The sequence below is a fragment of the Adiantum capillus-veneris genome, chromosome 28 (assembly GCF_014529385.1).
Source record: "Adiantum capillus-veneris isolate H3 chromosome 28, ASM1452938v2, whole genome shotgun sequence".
NCBI classification, from domain to species: Eukaryota; Viridiplantae; Streptophyta; class Polypodiopsida; order Polypodiales; family Pteridaceae; genus Adiantum; species Adiantum capillus-veneris.
The window spans coordinates 71,497,274-71,507,675 of record NC_140958.1 but is presented as its reverse complement, the minus strand read 5'-3'; the positions used below and the strand labels follow the sequence as shown (position 1 = coordinate 71,507,675).

Genomic DNA, 10,402 nt, shown 5'->3' with positions numbered 1-10,402 from the left:
ACTTACATGTGGGATCAAATCTTGGAGTGTGATTAATAATTCTTAATCATCTTCACACGATCCTAGTAGATAGTATTAGCATTAGATTGCATTGTAGAGCTTAATTGCATATCATTGGATATGTGCAGACACTAAAGGCCTTTGGGCCAGTATAAATGTATTCAAGGAAATTTCATATTAGGAGCCTCAATTCTCCACTAGACCACTTGGATTTGTCACTTCCCTCGTGGTTGTAATCATAACTTCATTGCATTTTGCATACGCCTAATTGTTTGTGCATTGCTATAGTTTTTTCCTCCTTTTTTTGAGCCGCATTTCCTTGCTTGAGAGAATAAATTGGATATTGATATGCATGTGTGTGCATAAAAGCATTCACAAGCTTTTCAACACACCAATCTATTTCACTTTTGGCCAAGCATCAAGAAGTAGCCCTTTGATTAAATCCGCATGAGATTATGCTTGATAATTTTCTATCCAATAATCTTTGATTAAGTGTGTGTGTGTATGTGCTCAATTGACTAAGTGTGTGTGACCTTTGAATGAGAGCACGCGTGTGTGTGTGTGTGAACACATGGATTAAGGACAAAAGGTGCCCTTCATTCCCTATTTTACAAAAATTCCATGCCTTCACTGAGCTTCAAGGGTCTCTTGGATGCACTTCAAAGGCTTAAATATGCCCGGTCTACCCACCACGTGGAGACCCCCCATGCTATGGCTCATCAATTGTTAGAGCACACCCTCATCAACCTCAACAACTTGCAACACTTCTCATTCACAGTCATCTATAGCTACCAAAAGGTTGCTCTTGAATCGCCAAAGTATTTAGCCTCACATGTGCTAGCACCCTTGTTGGCTTTTACTGCTCCGTCATCCTCATCACTACTCGACTACCTCATGTGCTCACAAAGTTACCTAGTACCACATATAAAATCTTTTTGGAATGGCATTATACATTTATTTATAGTTACTCTTTCAAGATTGGGTTCTCACGAGCTCATTGGCCTTGCACCTTCTCGTTATTGAGAAAGCCCTTATATGTGCTATCCAAGGTCTCATTTTCATGGGATTTGGCATTGTCACTTTCATTTGTTTGATCAAGCCTGAGTTCCCACATCATTCATTGCTTTTTGACATAGCCAAAGCTCTCATTGTTTAACTGATTATTGGGTGCTACTAGGTACTAAGGCATTGTCTCCACCACACTGCACATCTAAGCTACAAGCATTAAAGGCATTCAAGCTACAATTAAAAAGCTAAAATTTCTCCTTCTCCATGGCTCCAATTATCTTAGTTTATAGCTTTTTTATATGATTGTAATGTATGAAAGAATTTGAATCATCAAAGCTCCCACGTTGCACCCATGAGCTCTTGTACGCCTATAATAGAGATAGACATTGCACGTACCAATGACATGGTAAAACCCTCTGTGTCTCTAGGATGTATATGCACACGGTTCAAAACCAAGTGGACCCACATGTGCACCATCATCTCCCTATCCCTCCAGAATCCAAAAGCAAAGCAAAAGAATAGCAGATGAGGCCACCAAAAAAGTTTCTAATAAGAAGTAATGACCTACATTTGTAAAGTATCTAGAAACTACCCCAAATTTCATAGTTTGGAGGTAGAACATACACTATTTTCTTGCATTAAATACATGTTTATGAGATCTATGTAGTTACCCAATGTAACCCATATTAGACTCCATGAATAGAATCCATGCTTTATCTTGTAAGCCTTAGCTTACGTGAGTGTTTGTTGGAGTAAGCGTGTGTGTGCGCAAATGCGGTGCGTGTGTGGAGAGTGAGAAGGGGGGAGAGAGAGAGTACACAAGATGTGAGTGGAGCTCCCAATTCTCACTATATGAGCACAATGTGAGAATGTGTGAGAGCTCCTTATTCTTTGTATATAAAAAGAATAAGGAGATAAATGTGGGCGGTCGGACACTAGCCGGAGGACATTGGCAAAGCACCGTGAGGCACACCACCTTTACCTAACATTCTCCCACTAAAGGCTGTGTGCTGATAAGTGGCGAGAAGACTAGCCTACAACTAGTACATACAAGAGGTGAGAGAAGATGATTCTCAACTTATGCCCATTGACTCACTCCAAGCACGCTCTAGTGTAGATGCAACATGCATACCACTAGGGCTAGAGCTACAATGATTCTCCTGATGTAGGTATCGAGTGACGACTTGCATGGCTCCACAATGCACAATGTAGTGTCAGTCATCGCACAACTGACAACTCCTACTGCAAATGCACCAACCGCATAAGCAAGATCAGGTCTCGAGACCAAAAGGTCGGACACATGAGAGACCCAAAAGCCGAAATAAGTTTGGGAATCATGGAAAAGCTCATACATGTGGATGCTCCGTGTGTTGTAGCAATAATGATGCAAATCAATGCTCTGCAAACCAGGTAGTATGGCATCACACAAGCAGTTTGTGGGAGTCCATTTTGTGTCCAAAGCCAATTGACAGCGAGTTCCACGCAAAGAAATTCTTGGTTAGGGAATGTTCTCAATGTGGTGTAACCATGTTTCTCTTCAATCCAGATGAGATTTCCAACAATAGCAAGGAGGTGTCTGTCAAGGTGTTCATGGACGTTGGCAGTGGACATGTAGCTGACGTGGATATGAAAAGAAAAGAAAGGGCTTGGTTCATGTCAGGTGCTTCTTTACATGGACTTTTTGCAAAGCACCTAAAATATTTCATCAAGCACAATTGCATCTTTTGGCGGCGCGGTAGGCACAACAGTTTAAAGAAAGCATGCTTAGATTTCCTAATATGTTGTTGTATTTGTAATTGACTTTGCGGGGAATTTATCATTCAAAGTACAAAATGAAATACAATCAATGCATTGGTGGTAAACACAAGTAACAATCCTTGTGCTTATTCAATCTTTTAAAAATTTGAGAGGTACCATACAAAAGACACTGCATTCTACATATCTGATGATAAGCAGCATGATACTTTGTTTGTGTAGCATTGCTTTATGCTTCATGATAGGTGGCTGAAATATCAAGGTCACCGTTTGCAATATCATTGGGTGTGGTCAGATGGTGCAGCATCGCAATTCAAGGTTAGATGACCTTTTTACTTTGTTGCTAGGTATCATCAATTGATAGGTTTGCACATGATGTGTCAATGCAGTAAGCGTATCCCTCTTGCTGAATGAAATAGTTAGCAACAAGAGGCTAGCGTCGTCTTCTACATCAAAGACGGGGTGTTGATGGATATATATTGTTGGGTAGGGAGAAAAAATCCAACCCTTAGGGCTTGACCAAGTCTATGAAATACAAGGGATAGTAGGAATCAAGGTAAGAAGGCTCATATGACTGAATGGCCAGACAGTTTTCATAGTCATTTCTAAGTGACTTATATCTACAATCATCTACAAGTATGGTAGTGCTGGCATTATACGATGGGTGTTTTGCCCACACTGATCTCCTCAAAAGCTTCAAGAAGATAGTCTTATCACCACATCTCATGGCACACACAGGACATCAAGGATGTTGGGTGGCCACATCTCACATTCTTCTTGGATGAACACATTTGTAAGAGTATGGGAAAGTTAAAGCAGAATTAATGACAGTACACAATGGTAATCAACATGAGGCAACAAGAGGTTTAGACGCATATCTTTGATCACTCGTTTACACGGTATTATGGCAAGCATGTTGCCAAAAAGTGCATTAGCTTATTTCTTCTACACCAAGACCATATCATAATATATGCTTGCCTCGGTAACTTTACAAGCACATCCTGTACATACGGCCTGACCGCACACCATAACTCTTGACCCAGACCATATACAAATGGTCTCACCTTCGCTGGGAGGTGCAAAATTTGCATCTTTGATTGTGGTTGGTTGTAGCTCTTTAAGAGTATACAATTCACATCAAATACAATCAGCCACCTACCTATAGCCATAACATCTTTTGGCAACTCTGTGTCAGACTAATTTTTCCTTTAGCCGCCATGGATCACTTTCTATAGTGCCCATAATATTTTGAGTCAATTAGCACACAATGAATTGTTACCATATACATGTGGTAGTGATGTGTGTGAACACATTAGGACTGCCGGGGCATTTTTTCCCTCTTTAGGAGGTTTTTTCCCCCGTGCATTGTATATACGCCCATCACTCTAGGGCTATCTATCTTTCCAATTCACACTAAGTTACATACTCTCTATTGTGTGCCTTGAGCGTCCCTCATCTTCTCCAAGCTGTGTTCATTTCTCTGCAACCCTAATTCCAACAGTTGGTATCAGAGTAGGTCACGTCCTCCCGAGTTTAGTCGCCAGCTGCTCCAGCACACGCCTGCTCACTTTCTCCGATTTCAGTGAGCTTTGGCGAGCTTTCGCAGGCTGACAAATATTTTGGGATAGCTCAAAGAGCTGGGTCTGCTCAGAATTTTGATTTGGGCTCATTTTGGCCTCCGTTTCCACTACAGACAGTACTGCATAGGCTATTTTTTCATTTTGTGCAGAATTTATGTCAGTGTCGTTTTCTGCATAACAGGTGTCTTATAGTCTTCTACGGTTTGCCTATATAGCATAGGTTCTTCCCGCTCCATTTCTCCTATTTTCGGGCAGTTTTCACATCAGGTGCAGCATTTACCATGGCTGACAATAACAACACGGATGTGTTCAAGATGTTTGCTGCTGAGGACAGGTTGGATGGGGACAACTACCCTATGTGGGCTTATATGATGCAACATGTTCTTGTGTCAAAGGGTGTCTGGAACATTGTGCAGGGCATTGATGTACATCCTGGTTCTGAGGATGTAGGCGATGTTGAGGATGTTGCAGGTCTTGCTGCAAGGATGGCAACTGTTAGAGTTGTTTTGCCTACGATAGAACAAGCTCGTTGGGATGTTAAGAATGCGCAGGCTCATGCATTAATTGCGTTGTCTGTGAAGCGCACCATTGTTCCTCACATCCGTTCAGCAAAATCTGCAAAACAGTCTTGGGAAATTCTAGCAGGTCTTTATGCAAGCTGCAATGAGGCAAAAATTGCTTTGCTGCGTAAAGAGCTGGAGTTGAAGATTATGCATGAGGAAGATGATATGGAAACTTTCCTTGCTAGTGTCAAGGATATCAATGAGCAACTCATTTCTGTAGGTGAAGTCATTTCAGACAGTTCCCTAGTGCAGACTGTTCTTGATGCCTTACCAGATTCCTACTAGACATTTGCTAGTACTTGGAGACTTATGACCCAAGGAAATCCTGAAGTTGTCAAGTTTGATGCATTATGCACATTGCTGTTGCAAGAGTCACTTTCCAGAAAAAACAGGACTAGGCAGCATGCAGTTGAACATGCTTTTATTGCTTCTCAAAGAAAGGGTGGTAACACCAATGCAGCCACTTCTTATGGTTCTGCTGCGAGTGGAAAAAATTATGTTCCTAATGCTTCTGTTGGCAGCACTTCGTGTGGCAATTCTAGTGATAAGGGCAAAAAGAAGATGCGTTGCCATTATTATAAAGCTAATGATCACTTGATCAAGTCATGTCCTAAGTTGAAGGCCAAAGAGGCTAAGAAGAAAGAGGGTGGTTCCACTGCAAATGATGGTTCCACTACAAATGCAGCCATTGTTGAGTCTTCTGTGAAAGGAGACTGTGTTGCTGATGTTGATGCAGAATGGGCTTTTAGCGCAGAGTGTACTTACAATCCTGTTGTCCATGATGCATGCTTGTTTGCTGCAGATTCACATGTGTGGTATTTTGATAGTGGTGCTACAAAGCACATTACCTCACATCGTGAATTTTTTACCTCTCTCGAGTCTGTCTCTCGTGGGAATTCAGTCACTTGTGCCAACAACGCCTCTTATCCAATTCAGGGAGTTGGAAAGATTGTGCTCACTGCTGCTAATGGCAGCTCCTTCACACTTGTTGATGCACTTTACGTACCTGGGATCAAGAAGAATCTCTTGCCTGTATCCGCACTTACTAGACTTGGACTTGTAGTCAAATTTGTGGATGACAGATGTACAATTCATGATCTCAGTTTTGGTGATGAAATTGTTGCATCTGGGCTTTTGTGGCATGGTTTGTATAAGCTCACTTTGTATGACAAGTCTGGACATAATTTTGCAAATGTTGTTGCAGATTCAAGGGCTATTTCAGATGCAAAACTTTGGCATGCACGTTTTGGTCATCTGAATTTTGCCAGTTTGCTGCGTTTGCAAAAATCTGATATGGTTGCTTCTTTGCCGCCTCTTGAGGCACTTGTCAAACATGTTTGTGAAGGCTGTATTCTGGGTAAAATGCAGCGTTCTAAGTTTCCAAAGGATGGTTCAGTTAGGGCCACATGCAGGTTGCAGCTTGTGCATAGTGATGTTTGTGGGCCCATGCAAACTCCGTCCTTGGGCAATTACCTGTACTTCGTGACTTTCATTGATGATTACTCCAGGCATGCATGGGTATTTCCGCTTAAAGCGAAGTCCGAAGTTTTTATGTGCCTCAAACAATTTCTGGCTATGGTTGAAAATGTCTCGAAATGTACTATGGGCACCCTTCGTTCCGATCGAGGGGGGGACTATATGTCTCATGAATTTAATGCATTTCTGGCTAGTCGTGGGATAAAACACCAATGTACAGTGCCTTATACACCTCAACAAAATGGTGTTGCTGAGAGAAAAAACAGGTCACTGATGGAAATGGCACGATGTATGGTCAAAAGTCAAGCTTTGCCGCATTCTTTTTGGCTTGAGGCCATCATGTGTGCCACTTATATACTTAACAGGTGTCCTACGAAAGCTTTGCAGTCTATTACTCCATATGAAGCATGGCATGATAGAAAGCCTTCTATTGAGCACATGCGTGTTTTTGGATGTTTGGCATATGCTTTGGTGCCACAAGTGCAGCGCAGAAAATTGGATGATAAGGCTGTCAAATGTATTTTTTTGGTTATAGTGCTGAAAGCAAAGGTTACAGGTTGTATCATCCGCAAACAAAACGTATTCTGGTTTCTCGAGATGTAGTGTTTGTGGAAGATTCTATTCAACCCTTGTTGTCATGTACTAGGGACAATAATGTAAGCTCACAGGACATTTATGACACTTTGTTGCCTCTTTTCAGTGGTGGAAATACGAATGTAAGTTCCAATGAGGCAAATGTACAGCCTATGGGGGTTTCTTAAAATGTTTTAGATCAGCCTATTTCTGATGCAGATGTACATGATGTACTTGATGAGGAAAGGGTTGAAAATGAGCAGGCTAGAGGTATGCCAAAATGGCTGGTGCACACTTTGCATGACAGTAAATTGGATGCACCTTTGTCTAGTCGTACTCGTTCAGGCTCTCGCCATGCATCTTATGCAGCAGATTGTTATGCTTTGGCTGTGTCTAGCTTACATGATGTTGAGGAGCCTCTGTCTTTTGATGAAGCACAGAATTCAAAAAATTGGATGGCTGCCATGCAATCAAAATATGATGCACTCATAGAAAATGACACATGGACTTTATGTGATTTGCCTCCTGGCAAAAAGGCCATTGGTACGAAGTGGGTTTACAAGTTGAAACGCAAGCCGGATGGTGAGATTGATCACCATAAGGCTCGACTTGTTGCAAAGGGTTATGCACAAAAAAAAGGCATAGGTTATGAAGAGACTTTTGCTCCCACTTGTCGTATGACTACTGTGCGTTTTCTATGTGCATTGGCAGCTCATTTTGGTTGGGATGTACATCAATCAGACATTGTTAGTGCTTTCTTGAATGGTGACATATTTGAGGAATTTTATGTAAAGCAGCCTCGCGGTTTTGTCATAAAAGGACAAGAGGACAAAGTGTGCATATGTAAGAAGGCTTTGTATGGGTTGAAGGAAACTCCTCGTGCTTGGTATGAGAAAGCTGACACTCATTTGGTGAAACGAGGCTTTCGTAACAGTCCAACAGAAAGCACATTGTATGTAAAGCGTGAGGATGATGTACTTCTCATTGTGGTTCTTTATGTCAATGATTTGCTGATCACTGGACCAAATGAGAGACATATTGCTGAATTTAAGGCTGATTTGAATGCTACTTTCGAGATGAAAGATTTGGGGCTGTTGCATCATTACTTGGGTATACAGTTTAAGCAGTGTGATGGTGGTATTGCTTTGTGTCAGAAAAGCTACATAGAAACATTGCTATGTAAGTTTGGACTTGAGGATTGCAAACCTATTTCCACTCCCATGGAAACAGGTTTGAAGTTGAGTCTATATGATGCTGGCGATCCTGCTGATGTCACTCTTTACCAAACTGCTGTTGGCTCCCTCATTTATGTATGCAACACGAGGCCGGATATTCAGTTTGCAGTCTCACAGGTCAATAAATTTATGCATAGCCCAGGGTCTAAGCATTGGCAGGCTGTCAAGAGGATTTTCTGCTACCTTAGTGGCACTTTACATCTTGGCTTGTTTTATCCCAAGGGGGGATCATTGCCGCCAGACTTAAATGCTTTTTCGGACTCAGATTGGGCTGGTTGTTTTGACACGCGAGTGTCCACAAGTGGTTTTTGTTTCGTGCTTGACTGTTCATGTATATCATGGTTGAGCAAGAAGCAACCTACTGTGGCCACTTCGAGTTGTGAGGCTGAGTACAGGGCAGTCTTCACAGCTAGTGTCTATGGCTCAGACGCCTTATGGCTGATTTGGGTGTTGGACAGGACACTGCCAACACTATCTACACTGACAATCAGAGCGCATTGGCAGTTGCGAGGAACCCATTTTTTCATGCTTGCACAAAGCACATTGAGGTGCATTACCACTATGTCAGGGAGAGGCTCTCAGCACGAGAGATCAGCTTGGCTTATGTGCCAACAGAGGACAACCTTGCAGATCTTTTCACAAAGGCATTGTCTCGTGAGAAGATTGAAGCTTTCCGCAAATCTTTGGGCTTACTCCCCTTTGTGGACTGATCATGTCCTCAGGGCATGGCACTTCCCTTTACTCATGTGCCAGCTCTCGTTCACCGCATCACTCCAGGGGGGATTTGTTACCATATACATGTGGTAATGGTGTGTGTGAACACATTAGGACTGCCGGGGTATTTTTTCCCTCTTTAGGAGGTTTTTCCCCCCGTACATTGTATATACGCCCATCTTCTCCAAGCTGTGTGAATTTCTCTGCAACCCTAATTCCAACATGAATATCCTACAACAACTTACTTACACGGTCAATTCAAAGATCAAAGTCTGCCACAAGAGAGCACAATATAAGAAGGAAAATGTAACCTATACTTAATACATATGGTAATACATGGAGACCAAAATATAATCTTAGTGCACTCCATCAAGACAAAGACTGCCAATTACAAGGGTAGGCATAGGCTAAAGTTTGCAAGCATGGGACTTGCTGGCATTTCCACAGACTCGCTTTCTTCCTACTATAAACAACAAGTCCAACAAGGTGAAATCACTTGGGGATGTTGGCATCGCGTTGGCCACCTTCTCTATATCAGTAGAATCCATGTCCACATTAATTGGATCAGTCACCTTATCCTGAAATTTTTCCTTATTTACATCTTTATCAGCAGTCCCACCTTTAGCACCATCCTCACTATTGTTCTCTTTCTTAACACCATCGGCCGCTCCCTCGCCATTCTCTTCATCAACACCCTGTCTTGCCACGGCCTCAGCTACAGTTAGCAGCACCTCGGCAATTGCACCCTCTTCATCAAAATTGGTTTTCTCATTTTGTGGCTTGTTAACGTCCCTTGAAGAGGCCTCAACAAGTATCCACCCCTTGACTTTCACCCATTGTGTACACATCCTATCCCTCCACTTTCTCCTTCTCCCACCAGATTCCAACTCCACGAGGACATCTTGAACTCATTCCATACTAGCAAGGTCCTCTATATCCTCAACAAAAGCCTTTGTTGGTCCATGCCCACCATTATTCACACCCATCGTGTATGTTCCTTGCACATCTTGGCTTGCAGGTGTCACATCTTCCTCATCTGCACAATCACAAATGACTCACTCAATCAAGATTGTAATCCAAAAGTAGAAAATCTCAATGTATTGAAAATAGTTCCAACTTACCCTTTACAGTATAATGCCCACTGATATACAATTTTTCCACTGCAAGAATTTCCATGACACACCCCTCTTTCACACATATGCCACTAGTGTTCAAAACTGAATTGAAGCAGAGAGGATGGTATTGATGCCTATACTCTAACATGAAGCTGCCCACAACATACGCCGCCTCTGGATACTCCCCGTATGCAGCAGCACACGTGCCAAACACATGGATTGTTTTGTCAATATCTATGAAGGGTGGCCTGGGGAAGAGGGTGAACCTCTTTCCCTCCTTCACTTCCTTGAGCATCCCATTCACAGATTGGAAATGGACCTGTCCCTCCTTGCAGGAGGCCTCCAGCTTGTCATGTTGGATCTGTTACAACACAAAAGAAAGT

The 10,402-nt window shown here is 42.3% G+C and overlaps 1 protein-coding gene across 1 annotated transcript; it reads right to left on the bottom strand.

Moving 5' to 3' along the window:
• Nucleotides 1–9,311: 9,311 nt before the first annotated feature.
• LOC147420660 (uncharacterized) lies at nucleotides 9,312–10,080 on the bottom strand. The gene is made up of 3 exons (XM_086504569.1): nucleotides 10,026–10,080; nucleotides 9,824–9,940; nucleotides 9,312–9,586 (listed from the first exon to the last, which is right to left on the bottom strand). Exons 1-3 carry the CDS (start codon nucleotides 10,078–10,080, stop codon nucleotides 9,312–9,314), a joined length of 447 nt encoding a protein of 148 aa, XP_086360695.1.
• Nucleotides 10,081–10,402: the final 322 nt, after the last annotated feature.